At 44.7% G+C, this 19,459-nt stretch overlaps 4 protein-coding genes across 5 annotated transcripts; 3 read left to right on the top strand and 1 right to left on the bottom strand.

Annotated features, from left to right (window-relative positions):
• Positions 1–277: 277 nt before the first annotated feature.
• Positions 278–1,823, top strand: LOC121570414 (ankyrin repeat and fibronectin type-III domain-containing protein 1-like). Its single transcript, XM_041881875.2, has 6 exons — positions 278–472; positions 613–726; positions 842–939; positions 1,117–1,207; positions 1,441–1,548; positions 1,742–1,823. The coding sequence occupies exons 1-6, from the start codon at positions 316–318 to the stop codon at positions 1,780–1,782; spliced, it is 609 nt and encodes a 202-aa protein (XP_041737809.1). The 5' UTR covers positions 278–315; the 3' UTR covers positions 1,783–1,823.
• LOC121570413 lies at positions 1,803–5,753 on the top strand. Its single transcript, XM_041881874.2, has 7 exons — positions 1,803–1,963; positions 2,067–2,233; positions 2,480–2,645; positions 2,851–3,013; positions 4,056–4,222; positions 4,345–4,543; positions 4,746–5,753. The coding sequence occupies exons 1-7, from the start codon at positions 1,937–1,939 to the stop codon at positions 5,453–5,455; spliced, it is 1,599 nt and encodes a 532-aa protein (XP_041737808.1). The 5' UTR covers positions 1,803–1,936; the 3' UTR covers positions 5,456–5,753.
• A 5,014-nt stretch (positions 5,754–10,767) lies between these two features.
• Positions 10,768–13,772, top strand: LOC121568647 (GTPase IMAP family member 7-like). The gene is made up of 2 exons (XM_041879053.2): positions 10,768–10,806; positions 12,726–13,772. Exons 1-2 carry the CDS (start codon positions 10,773–10,775, stop codon positions 13,763–13,765), a joined length of 1,074 nt encoding a protein of 357 aa, XP_041734987.1. The 5' UTR covers positions 10,768–10,772; the 3' UTR covers positions 13,766–13,772.
• A 704-nt stretch (positions 13,773–14,476) lies between these two features.
• LOC121569010 (ER lumen protein-retaining receptor 3) lies at positions 14,477–18,217 on the bottom strand. 2 transcript variants are annotated; one of them, XR_006001321.1, is made up of 5 exons: positions 17,849–18,217; positions 17,051–17,151; positions 16,755–16,959; positions 15,829–16,081; positions 14,477–15,730 (listed from the first exon to the last, which is right to left on the bottom strand). XR_006001321.1 is itself a non-coding variant. In XM_041879591.2 (5 exons), exons 1-5 carry the CDS (start codon positions 17,937–17,939, stop codon positions 15,687–15,689), a joined length of 648 nt encoding a protein of 215 aa, XP_041735525.1. In that variant the 5' UTR covers positions 17,940–18,217; the 3' UTR covers positions 14,478–15,686. The 2 variants fall into 2 exon arrangements, 1 of the variants encoding a protein (XP_041735525.1); XM_041879591.2 differs by having other exon boundaries at positions 14,478–15,730; positions 16,801–16,959.
• Positions 18,218–19,459: the final 1,242 nt, after the last annotated feature.

Here is a 19,459-nt window from a genome sequence, read left to right on the forward strand (position 1 = left end):
TTAAGACATTATTCTTTTTGGGGTAGTGACTACTAGTGAGTGATCTTTAAATGTAATGTTTACAGATATATCTTGTTCCCACTGTGTAAACAATGCAAAACATGTTTATTATCTCTCTCTCTCTCTCTCTCTCTCTCTCTCTCTCTCTCTCTCTCTCTCTCTCTCTCTCTCTCTCTCTCTCTCTCTCTCTCTCTCTCTCTCTCTCTCTCTCTCTCTCTCTCTCTCTCTCTCTCTCTCTCTCTCTCTCTCTCTCTCCATCCCTTTCTCTCAGTGTGTTGTCCGGCTGAGTGGTTGTGCAAGCTGGATGCCCTGGTGATGTTGGCCGGCAGGCAGGTGGAGGACAGGAGGGAGGAGCTACTGGGTCGAGCAGGGGTGGGGCCACATGTGCAGGCCGACATCCAGAGACAGCTCCACCTCTGGACCCTACGGCAGCAGCTGTACTGCAGGATGAGGGAAAGCTTCCACCACACAGGTCAGAGGCTAGGGGTCAGGGGTGATGAAGGACAAGTATGATGCACTCAACCCAGTCTCATTGATTCGTTTATGTTATGTACCTTTTGCTCCAAGTCTGTGTTTACTGTCGGTGTCTCTCCATCTCTCCATGTCCCCTAGACCTCCCTGGCCCTCCCAGTAGTGTGTCACTGTTTGTGACCAGTGCCTCTTCCCTGTTTGTGTCCATTCGAGAGCCAACCGGTATCGTCACTGGATTGATCACACACTACAGAGGTGGGGTTCTACTACTCCAACTCTAACATTGGCTCTAATCACTATTGCTATTATGACTCAGTACTCAATATCATAGATACATCGATGTCTCTGTCTCTCTTCCTGTCACCTACAGGGGAATGGAGTACCTCTGCCAACTTCAAGAGCATACTTGGCTCAGCCCATGTGATCGACACTAAGACCCCCATCCATAGCATCACAGGACTCACGACAGTAAGACACACACGACCCCGGTCACATCACCTGAGCCAGAACACCCTGAGGCTAGGAGGCACTTAACCTCAACTGTCTCAGTTACCTGCATAAATGAACAACTACCATGTTAAGTTATTTGCCCTGGTCTGCCTGTTCGTAAGGTTAAGTCATGATGTTAATGTATTGGTGTCTTAGGGAGTGCACTACTTTGTGAGAGTGGCCGCCTACAATGTGAAGGGATGGGGCCCAGCTCAGAGCTCCAGCCCAGTCAGTGCTGCCCCCTCCAGTGAGTAAATGGAACTGCAGACAGCCAGACAAAAGAGCTTTCTGATATTCAATATTATCATCAATGCTCCGAGAAGAAGTTGGCCCTTATCACAGATCAAGAATCAGCTCCCCAAATACCAACCTCAGCCATTTGAAGAAAACAACTGACCTTGGATCAGTGTCTAGGGGCAACTTCATATGACTCCACAGTGAATATCAGTGACCGCTGGTGGGCTCTGTCTCCCTCTGCAGGCTGGATTGAGTGTATGGGGGTGAAAACTCCAAGCAGGAATAAGGAGGCTCTGGTCAGGAGACTGTTGGAGCAGACCAGAGAGCCACACTACAGGGGATACTGTATAGGTAGTGTACTTCTTAAACCATAACATAGATACAGCATCTCAGTTCCGCCTCTCATACAAGGGAGAGGAGACAACATTTTCTGTAAACTTTCTCTTTCACTGCCTGTTTCTCGTTGACTTTCCTTTTCAATCTTTCTCTTTATCCTGACATTTCATACTTTTCTCCCTCTCTCCTTCCCTGCCTCTCTCTGCAGTCCTCTCTGGGGACAGTAGACTTGGGGCAGGTGTACTATGAGCCTCTGAAGGACAGGCAGGGTAACGTTCTGCTGGTGACGGTGAGGGATTGTGCGGCCCACACCAAACCCCCTCACCCCCCTCTCCACTGGGTCCCCCTGGCCTTGCTGGAGAAGAACCAGAGCAGGACCCCTCTACTCCCAGAGCCTACTGCCATGGACACCCTCACAGAGCAGCTCAAGGTGACCCTTCCTGGCTGGGCCACTATGTGCTTGTGTTTATATACAGTAGTAAGGCTTCTTATTGTGCTAATACAACAATGCCTTTCTCTGTGTCCCTCACCAGGAGAAGCTGTCCTTCCACAGACGCAGTGTCCAGTGGGCCCAGCCTGGCCTGTACGTGGGCATCTTGAAGCTGTGCAGCACAGTGGAGCAGATCAGGGTTCTAGTGCCCCAGAGGCTGCCCAACCTGCTATGCCACGCCAGAGTGCGCCACAATCCCCATGTGTCCCGGTAACACAGCTAACACACTACCACTGAGCTTACCACTGAGTTTAGTATGCACTACTGCGTACAGACTGACTTTTAAACTGTTCTGACCTGGTATAGCCGATGATGAAATGGAATACTGTATAATACTTATAATGAAGTGTGTCCTCAATGTTTGCCTAGTGTTTTTAAGGATTACTTACTGGTCAAATCAGGTCATTGCTAATGATAGTTCCTTGTGATGTGTCTTGGGCTGCATTTTTGTTTTAGAGATGAATGGGCGTGGTTACAATGCCACAACATCTTAACAGCCAATGAGGACACAGAGGGTGAGGATGAGACCTCGATGGACAGCTCTGGGCTGGGGGAGTTTGTGAGGTCACTCAGGGCCGCTGTCACTCTCTTGTTGACAAAGCTCAACATCCCCCTCTACAGGGTAACCATGGTTTCACTTACTCTTCAACTCACATGCTTTTAGATCTAATTTAAATGATATAATGTATCATGTCATACACCTCTCTTACCTCTTCTTGACTTCTCTCTATTCTTTTCTTTTTTCTTTTTCTCTCTCTCAATGTTCTTCACCTCTCGTCCTCATCCTCTGATCATCACTCCTTTCTCCCTGCTCTCCTCTCCTGCAGGCATATCAGTACGGTGTGTACACTCGGGAGCTGCTGCAGTTTGGGGATAAGATGTCCATGCTGGTCTTGCTGCCCCCCAGTGAGGACTTCAGCTCTAGCTACTGGCCCCTAGTGGGCACCAAGGAACCAGGCCTCACAATGCCACTGCAGATCTTTGAGCTGGGTACGTATTGGTGCCAGGGTTGGGTTTAAGTTTCAAGTTTTTATTGTCATGCGCACTAGTACAGTGAAACGCCTTTTTTGCTTGCTCTTTCCCAACAATGCAGTAATCAATATCAGTAGTACTATACAAAAATAAATACAAAGTAAAGTAATATACAGGGTCAGTTCCTGGGTCAGTTACATTACCATATTTACAATGTGCAGGGATACTGGAGTGGTAGGGTTAGATATGTATAGGGGTAAGGTGACTAGGCATCAGGATACATAATAAACAGAGTAGCAGCAGCCTATATGATGATTGTATGTGAGTGTGTGTGCGTGTGTGTAGAGTTAGTATGAATGTACAGTATGTGCGTGTTATGTGTGTGTGAGCAAATGAAGTGTGTGTGTGTGTGTGTGTGTGTGTGTGCACGCGCTTGCCGTGCGGAAGTAGAGAGAACAGTCTATGGGTTGGGTGGCTGGAGTCTTTAACAATTTTCCGGGCCTTCCTTTCACACCGCCTGATATAGAGGTACTGGATGGCAGGCAGCTCGGCCCCAGTGATGTACTGGGCTGTCTGCACCACCCTCTGTAGCACCATGTGATCGAGGGCAGTGTAGTTGCCATACCAAGCGGTGATGCAGCCAGTCAAGATGCTCTCAATGGTGCAGCTGTAGAACTTTTTGATGATTTGAGGGCCCATGACAAATCTTTTCAACCTCCTGAGGGGGAAGAGGCGCTGTCACGCCTTCTTCACGACTGTTTGTGTGTGTGTGGTCCATTTTAAGTCCTTAGTCATTTGGACACCAAGGAACTTGAAGCTCTCGACCCGCTCCACTGCAGCCCCGTCTCGATGTGGATGAGGGCGTGCTCGCCCCCCCGTTTCCTGTAGTCCACAATTAGCTCCTTGGTCTTATTGACGTTGAGGGAGAGGTGCATGGACAACATAGAGAATATAAGATGTGTTATGCCATTTATGTTTTTGCTCAGAGGAAACTGTCGGTGGTCAGTTGATGTGCTTAGATGTTTCTCTTTATTTTCTGTTTAATCCTCACGTCTCACAGTGCACTTCTGGACGTACGAGCAAGACTTCCTGTCTCAGTACTGTCAGGTCTGGGTTCGGTTGGAGCTGGACGCCCATCTGTCCCAGCAGGCTTTGCGAGAAGCTCTGGACACTAAGGAGGTGCAGGAGGCCAGAGGCCGTCTTAGTCACATCACTCAGCTCTCACAGGTAGACTACCCATAGAGAGTCATGAAATAGATATCAAAGGAGGACAGTATGTGTGTATGAGAGGGAATAAGCCCTCTATTAGAACTCTCACCCTTGCCTCTCTGTCCTTTTGCCCTGTTTAGAGTCTTGAGGTGGTGTGGCGCGAGGCCAGGTGGATCATGGATGTCCTGCAGTGTGTCCGCTCTAAACAGTGTGTGGGGGCGGTGCCTCTGGGCCTGGTCATGGGAGGAGACCCACCTGCCCGCCCAGACGATGAGGAGGATGACAGGGCTACCACCAGAGTCTGGCCCCAGTGCATACTCTCTCAAAATAAAATATCAGGTGACTTGTTAATGTAGTAGATGTAGTTGATTAATTATTCAATGTATTTGATTGAAGCATTAGAGAGCAGGCAGGGGTGAGAAGAAAATCATTTTATATTGTGATGCACTTAATTCCACAGTTTAATATTCAGTTACTTCCTTTGTCCGTTTGAAGTAACTAACTCTCATTTCTGTTGGCCCTCTCCTCTCACTCCCTCTAGAGAGCATTACCTGTACTGTTACAGACATTGGTGTCAGCGGTGGGATCTCTGAGCCAATATTTGTCCTGGGGGTCAATGAAGAGGCTGTCTGTTTAATGGAGGGGACTAGCAAAGGGGGGTACCCCGTGGACCTCAGTGCCCAACAGCCTGTTGTGGCGTTCAACAGCCTGGATCAATCAGGAGTTGGATTCGACAGTGTGACCCAATCAGAAGTGGTAGATCATGACAGTGGAGAACTGGAGTATCCCCACAGTTTTGTCAGTGATGTGATCCCGGCTCTACCAGAGCTGGACATCATCTTCCCCACACTGAGTCTGATAGACGAAGAGAGGAAGGAGGACCCTGTACCTGGGGGGATGGATATGTTAGACAGTTTAAGTCTTGGAGTCGGTGAAAGCGAGGCTTTCTTTGGACTAAACTCCGACTTGATGAGTGGACCTAAGGGTTGCTCTCTCTCTGATGTGCATCATGATACGAACACACTGACAGCAGGCCTTAGTTTAGGAGACAGAACCTGTGCAGATACACTGTTCTCAGGTCATTTAGATGGGCTGGCCACATCTGCCCCTCCTCCCATTGTGAGGACCACCCCTGCCCAAAGCTGGGATTTACCTACAGAGGACACTGTGATACATGATGACAACAGGGGGAGCAGCATGCCAGCCAGGAGCCGTGTGGAGTGGGTGAACTCCTCTAACCAGGCATCCTGATGTATCCAGATATTGTTATGACTGAACGTTACACCAAAATACAACCAATTCTCAACAAATTCTTAATGTGCCTTTAAGCAGGTGTGGCAACCGATGGGATATTCATGGTTGTTTTCTCAACACATTATCTTACTCTCTGTAGTTGTTCCAGTGGTGAAATCACTTAATGCACACCAACCACTACAATGTAGAATTCATTTCAAAATTGTCGCACAACATATTCAAACCATGGGGCAAGGATGAAACTCACAAATATTACCTGATATAATAATAATATAATAATATAATATGCCATTTAGCAGACGCTTTTATCCAAAGCGACTTACAGTCATGCGTGCATACATTTTTTTTGTGTATGGGTGGTCCCGGGGATCAAACCCACTACCTTAGCGTTACAAGCGCCGTGCTCTACCAGCTGAGCTACAGAGGACCACAGCTGTAGACATTCCCAGCTGAATTGTTGTGTGTATTTGTAATGGGGAATTATTTGATTAATTTGTCTCCTGTATTTGATTTACTGTAACTAAGTACTGATGTTCCTACCTTTGACCTGTTTAACTGCCAGTATCAAATGTCTGCCAGTATTGAATGTTATGGTTAAAGTTTGATGCCACACTGAGCCTGAAGCCGCTGATGTTGTGTCTTCCTCCCAGCCTCTCAGGCTGGTGTTTACAGAACATTTGGTACTGTCGGATTAGAATATAAAGGGCCTGTCTCCAAGAGGCCCGCTATACATTTTCTGTGCTTCTGTACGCGAGATGTCTCCCTGTTGCAACTTGTATTAACCTGAATTGATTTATGATTGACTATATCCACAACTGCTCTTCTCTTTTGTTCAACTGAAAATACTCTTTACAGTATTTTACTCTATTAACCTGTTTGCACTTTTGTCCTTTTAACACACAACTAGCTAGTCTACAGTAAAATCAGTTGAATGGTTTATCTTCATGAAATGACCAAATAAAAATATTTTCATTTGTATTTGTGTTGTTCCACATTTTATTAACAAGACAAAGGGTTAGCTATCTTTTTTTACATTATCCTTTTCAGAAACGTGTGTGTATTTGAGAAGAATACATAGGCCAACTGGGTATTAAGGTGAGGATATGTGTGAGGATATCAATTCAAAATGCCAATATTAAAAGGTCCAATGCAAACGTTTTTATCTCAATATCAAATCATTTCTGGGTAACAATTAAGCACCTTACAGTGAAGGGCAATTTCTCAAGCAAGAATTTTGCTAGGACTGTCTGGGAGTGGTCTGTGGGGAGGGTAAAACAGAAAATAAGATGTTATTGGCAGAGAGGTTTGGAACTCTCTTTCTTATTGGTCTATTAACTAATCACCATGGAAGGCCATCCCACAAAAACAAGCAGAAATTTCAGGCAATCTTTTCAAACAGCTCATACACTAAAAGGGCATTATCATCATTTTCACAGTATTATTCCAAAGTCATAGTGTGGAAATATACACTCAGTGGCCAGTTTATTAGGTACACCCATCTAGTGTACCCCCTTTGCTTACAGAAAAGCCAGAATACTTCGGGACATGGAAACGTTGCTGAATTGGAATCATGAGACCTAACGTGTGCCAGGAAAACATTCCCCAAACCATTACACCACCAGCCTGTACGATTGACACTAGGCAGGATGGTGCCATGGATTTATGCTGCTTACGCCAAATCCTGACTCTGCCATCAGCATGACTGTCCAGTGTTATTGATCGCGTGCCCACTGGAGCCGCTTCCTCTTGTTTTTAGCTGATAGGAGTGGAACCCAGTGTGGTCGTCTGCTGCAATAGCCGATCCGTGTCAAGGGCTGACAAGTTGCGCATTCCGAGATACCGTTCTGCACACCACTGTTGTACTGTGCCGTTATTTATCTGTTTGTGGACTGCCTGTTAACTTGCACGATTCTTGCCATTCTCCTTCGATCTCTCTCATCAACTAGCTGTTTTTGCCCACAGGACTGCATGTTTTTTTTTGTTGCACCATTCTCGGTAAACCCTAGACACTTGTTTGTGAAAAGCCCAGGAAGGCGGCCGTTTCTGAGATACTGAATCCGGCGCGCCTGGCACGGACGATCATACCACGCTCAATGTCGCTTAAGTCACTAGTTTTGCCCATTCTAACGTTTATATAGCAAGCCACGGCCACTTGACTCGCTGTCTGTAGCAGCGATACATTTTCGTGAACGGGGTGGTGTACCTAATAAACTAGCCACTGAGTGTATATAAAACACAGGAAAAGTAGTAGTGGGTGAATTCAGAATAAGTGGAACACTTTTTGTCTCCTGTAACCTCTTTCGGCATCTATCTAACATATTAACCCAACACTATCCAGCACATTAGCCCAGCACATGATACATGTTTAAAATCCTCAAGATGTTTCCTAATCACACAAAAAAACGAATGTCGATATATTCACAGGAGGTATGACACACACATTTGTGTGCACGGAGTCAAAACAACTTTTTCAGTTTGCATTTGGCTGACTGGGACAGTAGGTTAGATAAACTGGTACACCATTATTATAGTCCTAATTGTACCCCAATGACAATTCAATAAAACTTTGTGTGATTAGGAAACATCTGAGGATTTCAGAAATGTATCATGTGTTATGCTAATATGTTGGATAGATGTCTGAAGAGTTTACAGAAGTCGGAAATGCAAAAAAATTTCCCACTTTTTCTGAATTCACTCAAATAACAGTACTAATAACAGTACTACAAGACATCATTAACAGGATATAGTACTACAACAACCAGAGCTCTGCCTAACTTAAGTACAGGGGGTCCCTAATGTAAACTGGATCTCTTTCGTCCATTAGAAAAGCCTATAAGACTGTCCCACTTTAGCTAGTCCATGCTGTCCTACTTTAGTATGGCCATCCGGACTATTTACATTGACCCCCCCTCTTTGTTTTTACACTGCTGCTACTCGCTGTTTATTATCTATGCATAGTTACTTTACCCCTACCTACATGTACAAATTACCTAGACTAACCTGTACCCCCGCACATTGACTCGGTACCGGTACCCCTGTCACGTCTACTCCTGCTCCTCCCCTCTGGCGTGCGACGTTGCCGGTATACTAACAACCGGTCCTGGGATTCATCATTACGCACACCTGGCATCCATCATTACGCGCACCTGCAGAACATTATTATTCACACCTGGACTCCATTACCTTCCTCATTACCTCCTATTTATATGTCCCTCCCTTACGTTTATTCCTCAGTCTGTATTGTTCCTGTGTTCATGCTATATCGCCACTGTCACGGTTCATGTTTGTTGTTTAATTAAACGTTGCACCTGCTTCTCGACTCACAGCGTCATTGTTACAGAATACCAACTCAAACCATGGAAGCAGCAGGAAATTAGAATATCTCTCAGACGGTCGATGAACAGGGCTATTGTTGATGATCACAAGTTTACTGGAGAACTGAGACCAAGTAGAGACTTTTGGACAGGGTGGATAATGGTATAATATAAGGCAGTTTATTCAGAGGTAAAGATATCTGGAATAGCGTGCACGGACTCGTTCGTCAAACTCGTAGGGAGCTATCTGAAGAGAGCCCCGAAACATTGTGTGCAGACATTTTATGCAATAAATGAAGTAGGTTGAATCTAGTAGTTCTGATCTTCTGATTGGTCCTGATGAGTTGGGCGAGGTCCCCTCCAGGCTAGTGTCACTGTTGCATTGGCTCTGAGTCGGGTTCTCTGTCTTCAAATGTTCAGCCTAAAAGAGGGGATTTTGTGTGTGTGTGTGCTGTAGTAATGATGTGTGTGTGTGTGTGTGTTTGTGTCAAGGCAGAACTCGTGAGTTGGAAGAACTGAGAGGCCTATGGCGTGGGTGTTGTCCTTGGCCACCTGCTGACAAGGCTGACAAGATAGGACCCTTTTGTCCATTGTTATTGGATAGGAACAGAACTTATAACCAGCTCCTGACCTAAATAGATCTTAGCACAACATTTTACTCAACATATCATATTCCATATTCACTATAACAAATATATTTACTACGACACTATCTTCTACGTCAACACAATCATCACACATGGCCCTCCATTCTCCTTATTTCCAACTCTCCATTTCACAGTTTTTTTTTTATTGAATTAAACTCTGACATTGTCCTTTTTGCCTCCATGGATCGACTTTAACATTTTCTGCCTGTTCCCAAAAGCATTTGGCAATTAGCGTGTAGGCTATTTGGTGCATGTACTGTTAGGCCCTAAAGCTTAGGGTTACGCACTAACCTCAATGTAGCCTATAGATTGCAAAATAATGATACATTTATGGATTTTTTAAAAGTTATTTTCTCTTTATTCAAACCGCCGCCACCCACCCGCCCTTCATCCACACAATATTCAAACCGCCGCCACCCACCCGCCCTTCATCCACACAATATTTAATAAGCCTAAACCCCGCCTACTGATATAACCTCGGGGACTGCGGGTTATGAGTCAACCACAGGAGGTTGGTGGCACCTTAATTGGGGAGGGCGGGCTCGTGGTAATGGCTAGAGTGGAATAACCCATGGTTTCTATGTGTTTGATGCCATTCTATTTTCTCCATTCCAGACATTATTATGAGCCACCCTCCACTCAGCAGCCTCCACTGGAGTCAACCCGCACAGTACTAGTGTGCACATTTACAATTTGGCACAGTGCATTATTTATGACAATCTTAACATCAAAACAGAAAAAAAAGTTATGTCACTGATCTTATGTGTGCTTTGCAGTGTGAGCTTCCTGTTTAAAGCTTGCTCTGCCCCCCTCTATGATGTCACACCAATTAAGTGATTTGATTTTGATCATTTGGTTTCTCTGCAAGTGCTTAGTAACAATAGTTTGGATTTTCTCTTGTCAGACCAATAAATAAACACATCAGGACAAAGCTGTCTCAGTTTATATTACGTCCCACCTTTTTTTCCGAATTCACCCTATATGCGAATAACAAAATGTAAGCATGAATGGCAAGTTGACAGAATAGGGTAAAAGAACTGATCACAGGTAGGCTAACAGTGCCAGTCATTCAGCGCAGACTGTCTGGTCGCATGTGCGCATTATCACAATGACATCATGGTCTGACTCTGCAGCGCCGCATGTAAACGGGTTGAAAAGAAAAGGGACATGGATACAAATATATTTAATTTCTCAATAAAAAAGACTATCATAAGAATGACGAAGCGCTGGTAATATACGCAAGTAACGCAGCCGAAGACAGGACCCAATTATTTCAGTGCATATTAGGTATTCCACGGAAAATCCATAGTTGCAGCCGTGTTCGCCATGGCTAACTCATGTGGGGAAGTGGAGATGGCGTCACTGGAATGTGCTGCCTCGAGTCTGGGTGAGAAACAATAATAGCCTACTGTCGTTGATGTGAGCGGGTAGATTTTCCATTCCATTAAAAAAAGATGGCATTTGTATACAGTGGCGGCTCCTGAAAAAATTCTCAGGAGGGGCAATTTTTCTGATGATTTAGGTGACCTACACACGTTTTAAAAAAGATATGTCCAGCAACAACATGAAGACAGGGGCAGCATATAAGTCAATACCAGAAGCATTTATTGACTGATCTGGGGAGATGGATTCCAGTTTCTGTGACAGATTATAAATAATCTCTGATGCCTTTGTTATATTAGCTTTTGGTTGAATGTACTGTCGTAGTAAATATATAATGTTATAGCTTGGTCTGACTAAAATCTTGTGCATGACCCATTTTGTGTTGGGCGTTTGTTTTCAATCAATGCTGTTCCTATCCTATAACAATGGACAAAGAGTCCTATCTTGTCAGCCTTGTCAGCAGGTGGCCAAGGACAACACCCACGCCATAGGTCTCTCAGTTCTTCCAACTCACGAAGTTCTTGCTCTGAGGACACACACACACACACACACACATCATCACTGATAACACACACACACACACACATCATCACTGTTAAACACACACACACACACACAAAAATCCCTCTCTTTAGGCTGAACATTTGAAGACAGAGAACCCCGACTCAGAGCCAATGCAACAGTGGAGGGGACCTCGCCCAACTCACCAGGACCAATCAGAAGATCAGAACTACTAGATTCAACCTACATCATTTATTGCATAAAAATGTCTGCACACAATGTTTTCGGGCTCTCTTCAGATAGCTCCCTAAGAGTTTGACGAACGGGTCCGTGCACGCGATTCCAGATATCTTTACCTCTGAATAAACTGCCTTTATTATACCATATCCACCTGTCCAAAGTCTCTACTTGGTCTCAGTTCTCCAGTAAACTTGTGATTATCAACAGTACACAACGGTAACAAACAATTGGGGAACTCACGGGGCAGATAGTAAGGTCGCAGTGACACAGAAAGCAGTTCAATGTCGGGGGTACAGAGTCGCTCTCTTACCAGGATCGCGGTCCGCTCTGACCAGGGTGAAGCCGGCCGGCTCCACTTCTCTGTCCGGGACTCTGTCATCCAGCCAAGTCTCCCAGCTGTATTGGATTCCGCTGCCAGCAGCGTTTCATTATTTAGTCCATTCAGAAGTGGTATGTACACGATCAACAAGATCAGGTCCAAAACCCACCACTGTAAAAATCCATGGTTGGCAGAATGTTTGTAAACTAAGTCTACAAATTAAAAACATAAAATAACGCCACACTGCAGGTCGCAACATAGACGCTGCTAGCTGCTATATTCTTAGTTACGTTCATGGTTACGTCACGTATGACGAAAGCGCGTAAGTGCAAGCCCACAGACACCCATAGAGAATGTATTGAAAGCTTTGAAATTTGAAAAAAAATTGATTTTACATGACAGGCTATGAGAGACTTCTGGGCGATTTTCAACCTGACTGAAATCGCCCCAAAAACGGGCGGGGCCATTTGAAGCACGACTTTAGCCTGATTTGACATTTAGTGGCAGTCAGATCAGATTAGAACACTGATAACTAGTACTGTTGCCGTGATATAATTGATTAGAAAAAAATCCCTTCCTTTTCCCGTTTGGCAGTGCGTCGCCCATATCGCCCTATTGAACAGGCCATCCCTGTTTGTATAGCATTTTTTACAGCATCCACCGAGAATGAACAGCAGTACTCAGAAATCTGTAATGTAGGCTAACTACATTTTCCAGCCCCCAACCATTATAAATATAATAGGCCTACATATTATATGGGTGATAATAGGAACACAGTAGGCCTATGTCAGACAGTAATTTCAAGGTAGGTTACACTTTTAGATTGGTTAGGTCAGTATAAATTACTGTAATTTGTGTCACAGCACGTGAAGCATCACCGGAGCTGGACAGTGGGGAGCTGAGGATGGTACTGGTGGGGAAGACAGGTACAGGGAGAAGCTCCTCTGGGAACACCATCCTAGGGAGGCAGGCATTCCGGGTGGACATCTCTTCATGTTCCGTAACTGGTCAGTGTGACAGACAGAGTGGAGCTGTGGCTGGGAGGAACCTCACTGTGGTCGACACCCCAGGGTTCTTCGACACACGCCTCTCCCCTCAGGAGGTGACAGCTGAGGCAGGCCGCTGTGTGGTGCTGTCTGCCCCTGGCCCCCACTCCTTCCTGGTGACCCTTCAGCCTGGCAGGTTCACTCAGGAGGAGCGGGATGCCCTGGAGTGGGTTAAGGCCACCTTCGGACCAGGAGCCCTCAGATACACAGTATTACTGTTCACCTGGGGCGACCAGCTTCAGGGAAAAAGCATGGAAGACTTCATGAAGGAGAGCCAGGAGCTCCAGGAGTTTGTGAGTAGCTGTCAGGGGGGATACCATGTCTTTAACAACAGCAACAAGATAACAGACTGCACTCAGGTCACAGAGCTCCTGGAGAAGATAGATAAGATGGTGACACAGAACACAGGGGGCTGCTACACCAACAAGATGTACCAGGAGGCAGAGAGAGCCATCAGAGAAGTACAGGAGGGCATTCTGGGAGAAAGAAGGATGGCTCCATTGACGCAGGAGGAGGATGGGGTGAAGACAAGGCCAGAGCCGCAGGGACCGGAGGCAGAGCGAATGAGAAGGAGGGAAGAGGAGGAGAGGAGAAGAGAGGAAGAGGCAGCCAGAAAGAAGGCAGAGAAGTTGTTCTGGTGTGAGCTGGTGTCTGCCCTGGGGAAGGGGGCGGCAGAGGGGGCTGGAGTAACAAGCAAAGGGAAAGGGAAAGCATTGAAAAAGGTTAAGGCGATAGAGAGGGCAGCAGCTTTGGCTACCACACCGCTGTCAATCACATCAGCTGCCAAAGTGGTGGGAGGAGCTGTGAGAGAGGGAAGTAAAGTGCTTTACAAACACCGCAAAACCCTCCTACACTGACGGGACTTTTAATATCTATTATTATTTACTGTATGGTGCTGGATTATCAGGTAGAAGATGAGGGTCTTAAATAATCAAAGTGTATTTGTTTCTGTCTCTGAAGTGCAAATTAGTTTTACACACTTATTTATCACTCAACTGTGTTCTTTGAAAAATCATCACTATGACTTCATAAGGCAGGCTTGCTAAAGAGCGCAGATGCACTTTCTTCCATTGTCAGTCATAGTTGATTAAGCTATTAATGCACTAACACATGGAGGTAAATGAACAGAAAGTTAATAAGAGTTGATAGAATGCAAATGCAGTGTAATACCACTGTAATGGAACTGAACCATCATCCTTAATAGAAGCCCCAGCCCTGACATTTGAGGAAGTGATGCTATTTGTCCAGGTTGTCATAGTGCCACGAGAGTAAACAGGCATCCATTATTGAATACTCAATCGAAAAGTAAAGAGTGCTGTGAATTTTTTAAATGTTGTGAATCACTTGTGTGTGGTTTTGAGTGGTGTGAATCACTTGTGTGTGTGTGGTTTTGAATAATATAATATAATATGCCATTTAGCAGACACTTTTATCCAAAGCGACTTAGTCATGTGTGCATACATTTTTACGTATGGGTGGTCCCGGGGTTCGAAACCCACTACCTTGGCGTTACAAGCGCCATGCTCTACCAATTGAATGGTGTGAATCACTTGTGTTTTTGGTTTTGAGTGGTGTGAATCACTTGTGTGTGTGGTTTTGAATGGTGTGGATCGCTAGTGTGAGTATGCAGAAGGAGTAAACATCCTGGTGTGATGAAACAAAATTTAAAGTAATCAACACGAAGAACCTGATGAACCAGTAAAAATGCCTTTTATTGACCTGATTTACAAATGATGAAGGTTCTTGGTATTACAATGTTGATCATTACAACATGGGCACCATAGTTGTAAAGGTTTGGCACACATATACAAATCTAGTTCATAGTATGAAGATACTTAGTGTAAGTACCTTTCCATTTTGTTGAAACATTCATCTGCTTTTGCCAATGTAATCCTGGTCCAAAAATGTACTCAATAAATGTTGAGATATGAATGAACTCTAGTTAGTGTGAAATAACTGTTGATGTCTCATCAAATACAAAATATATTTGGTATGAACTGTGACATCACAAAAATGTGTATTCGTTTTGCTTAATAAAATGCATTACTATTAAAGGAATGGAAGAACCTTGGTTCAGTCAAGAAGTGGACAGACATAAGAGTTACATACACAACAGTGCGTTCTGTATGGCATCTCCATGGACTTATTTTCATAAAGGGAAGAACATAGCATAACTCTTGACAAGGATGCCACATATCACCCATAGCAGCCTAAATGCAAGACTCCCAATACACTGCTAGGTGAAACAATGTAAGCCATGAAGGTTGGTCACTGTTATATGTAGAAATTGTGAAAAGACAGGAAAGCAGAACAAATATCTCACAGATATACAATGTTTACACAATTTTTGATGTAATAAGACATTCAAAATATGCCATTTACTAGAAAAGGAAAATTAAGGCACAAACTGCATTGGACTACTTCAAGCGGGACAATATCTGCTTCTATGAAAGAAAATAAGGCAAGTATAATAAATAAATAAATCCCACAGTATTCAATTTACTCAATTCCCATTAACATTCAGTTCCACACACACATGCACAAAAACATAGGACAAAGTTCTTTGGTCATTTTAGGGAAAAGCACACATTCACTAAGGCTAAGCAACAAACACACCAGGTACCAACAACACGACGGTTGCCCTCTGGGTATATACCCCCCAAGGTATACAGGGGGTACTGTGACACTGCTGACTAGTCATTACGAAGTATAATTGAAGGGCAGAGGTGCTTTCAGTTACTGAACTGCTCAAGTGTTGCTTAAAACAGCACTGACTCTTTAGACGGGCATGGGCAGGGACATCTTTCCACTTCCTCTGAGCACTGGAGAGGGACAAAGGGAAAGAGGGAAAGGTAAAGGGGATGAAATATGTACTAGAAATATAAGACAAAGTCAAAATCACTCCCTGGCTCATACATACCCCTGGTAACGTAAAGGTAGAAGAAGTCACAGTAGAAGATAGTCTGCACCACACCGGACACCACAGCAATCTGGTCAAAGAAGCCCTCTGTGTGGTAGCGCCACACCCAGTTGGCCAGGTACAGGGCTCGGTAGAGACCCAGGAAGAACAGGTAGTGGGTGGTGATGGACTCTGCTTCGCCGGTCTTGGTGATCATGAAGAGCTGGGGCAAGATGGCCACTGACTCCAAGTAGATGGAGAAGGTCCACAGGATCTGTGCACCAAAGATATGCATTCAATCAAGTATGAGGTCTGACATGCACATGTACAAACACATCAAGGGACCCTCTACCAGTCAAGTTGAGACTTCTAGGTCAATATTCCCCAAAAGCAAATATTTTGGGTTTTAGTTGCCTCTCACTTACATTGTCTATCTATACCCATGATGTGATAGAATAGCTCATTATAATCTATAGGTAACAAACAAAATAAAGGAAATGCTTGAGTAAATGAGGGATACAAAGTATATTGAAAGCTGGTGCTATTAAACCATCCCATCATTCTTAGGGTCATGTATAAAAATGCCCAGTTGTCCATTATTTTGGCTACCATGGCTAGAAGACCTCTCAATGACTTGAAAAGAAGGATCACAAAGGGGGTTTAAAGGGTGTGTGTGTGTGTGTGTGTGTCTCAGTCACCAGATCGCAACCCAATTGAACACTTATGGGAGATTCTGGAGCGGCGCCTGAGATGCATTTTCCACCACCATCAACAGAACACAAATGACAGAATTCATTGTGGAAGAATGGCGTCGCATCCCTCCAATAGAGTTCCAGACACTTGTAGAATCTATGCCAAGGCGCATTTAAGCAGTTCTGGCAGCTCGTGGTGGCCCAATGCCCTATTAAGACACTTTATGTTGGTGTTTCCTTTATTTTGGCAGTTACCTGTATGTTCAATATCTACAGTATGTATTGAACCTGGAACATTTACATCCAGTGGGGCAAATGCATAGTTTTCCAGGAAGGAAAGCCCAGCCACAGGCACAAGCAGGAACTCAACACGGAATGAGTCACTCTCTGAGTCGTAGGTGCTCCTGAAGCGCATGTAGATCAGGTACACAGTGGCATATGCCAAAGCCAGGAACACCACCTGAGCCCACAAGACAGTGGGAAGGAGTTTAGGTTAGAACACAAATCATTGATTGGTTGGCTTCTTTGTAGGATACTATCTGCTACCTCACCTTCATAACTGTGTTGTAGATGGAGATGAAGCTAGTGAACAGGTCCAGGTATCTTGTAGTGAAGACTAATGCAAAAAGCACCTGAGACTTCCCAGAAATACCTGCAGAAACACACAACAGTCATTAATCTCGTTTATGTACACATATACACAACAATTTGATTTCATGACCTGGGGATGGCAAAGCATGATCAATGCTGATAGCTGAGGTAGAAAGCAGGCCAGGGTGCGACTCCCAAAGCAAATTAGGCTAGACTGAACAATATGCCACGTAACATTCTTGTGGGTCGAAGTGGACAAGTCAAAATGATTTACTCTCTAACCACAAAATATTGCAATGTATTGTAACCAATTATAATAATCGAGGCGCGTTGTTACATTGTTGCAACAAAGTAACAAATGCACTGCTGTGAGCGTTGCAGACCAGTACTAGGAGTGTGAGGTCAACTTCCCAACTGAGATGGACAGATACATTTCTTCTTCACTGTGTCACCTTGCCTGGCTACCACGGACGTTAGTTTCTTCTCTGCAATGAAGTAGGCCTATGTAGCGAACATAGAGCAGCAGAAAAATTCAGTTTGATTCGTCAGTATGAAAATGTATGCACTAACTGTAAGTCGCTCTGGATAAGAGCGTCTGCTAAATGACAAAAAATGTACAAAATGTACAAATGTCAGGCAATGTGTCCCCAAGTTTGTTAAAGAGATATTAGGCCTATGCATGAGCAAGTCTATAAATCATTAACAGCAAGACTTCCCTGTGAACAACTGCATATCAAACAGTCCCACTGTCAACATACCGGCACAGGATTTGGACCTCCATATCTTCATAAATAGAATGATGATAGCAATGAGATGGGACACGTCACCGGCTAGACGGAAGATATTCATAGTGTTGTTTTGGTATTCCAAAAAGAAAGAGCCGAAATATCGGTAAAAATCTGTAAGAATGAGACCTCCAAGTAGTCTTCAGGCGAAGTCAAAACAATAACGTATGTAAAATGAGACTAAAAAAAGCCCAAATAACTCCAATGTTCGCAAATGTTATGTCCTCTTGTTCTTTGGAAATCACAACAAATGCTCATAAATGTTCATTCTAGATATTCTGCATAGATATTCCTCTACACCACTGTTCGCAAAGGGCTGGAAAAGTTAGTCAGACCTCTGGCGGTGACGTGGCTGACAGTTTCTGCAAAATCCGTATTGCCTCTCTGGCGCTCAAATTACAGTGTAGGCTGCGATTACCATTATGTTTTTGCCTTTATATTCTTGTTCACCAGTTAAGAAGAAGCCTACTGTGTCCTAACCCATGCCACATACACTAAAAGTATGTGGACACCCCTTCAAATTAGTGGATTCAGCTATTTAATCTACACCCGTTGCTGACAGGTGTATTTAATCAAGCACACTGCCATGCAATCTCCATAGACAAATATTGGCAGTAGAATGGCCTTACTGAAAAGCTCAGTGACTTTCAACGTGGCACCGTCATAGGAAGCCACCTTTCCAACAAGTCAGTTTGTCAAATTTCTGCCCTGCTAGAGCTTCCCCGGTCAACTGTAAGTGCTGTTATTGTGAAGTGGAAACCTCTAGGAGCAGCAATGGCTCAGCAGCCAAGTAGTAGGCCACACAAGCTCACAGAATGGGACCGCCGAGTGCTGAATCACGTAGCATGTAAAAATCGTCTGTCCTCGCTTGCAACACTCACCGAGTTCCAAACTGCCTCTGGAAGCAACGTCAGCACAATAACTGTTCGTCAGGAGCTTCATGAAATGGGTTTCCATGATCCGAACAGCCTAAGATCATCATCCGCAATACCGAAGGTCGGCTGGAGTGGTGTAAAGCTCGCCGCCATTGGACGCTGGAGCAGTGGAAATGCGTCCTCTGGAGTGATGAATCACACTTCACCATCTGGCAGTCCGACGGACAAATCTTGGTTTGGCGGATGCCAGGAGAACGCTACCAGCCCCAATGCATAGTGCCAACTGTAAAGTTTGGTGGAGGAGGAATAATGGTCTGGGGCTGTTTTTCATGGTTCGGGCTAATCCCCTCAGTGAAGGGAAATCTTAACGCTACAGCATACAGTGACATTCTAGATGATTCTGTGCTTCAAACTTTATGGCAACAGTTTGGGGAAGGACCTTTCCTGTTTCAGCATGACAATGTACCCATGCACAAAGCGAGGTCCATACAGAAATGGTTTGTCGTGATTGGTGTGGAAGAACTTGACTGGCCTGCACAGAGCCCTGACCTCAAACCCATCGAACACCTTTGGGATGAATTGGAGTGCAGACTGCGAGCCAGGCCTAATCGTTCAACATCAGTGCCCGACCTCACTAATGCTCTTGTGGCTGAATGGGAGCAAGTCCCTGCAACAATGTTCCAACATCTAGTGTAAAGCCTTCCCAGAA

This window comes from Coregonus clupeaformis, chromosome 7, assembly GCF_020615455.1.
Source record: "Coregonus clupeaformis isolate EN_2021a chromosome 7, ASM2061545v1, whole genome shotgun sequence".
Lineage (NCBI taxonomy): Eukaryota > Metazoa > Chordata > Actinopteri > Salmoniformes > Salmonidae > Coregonus > Coregonus clupeaformis.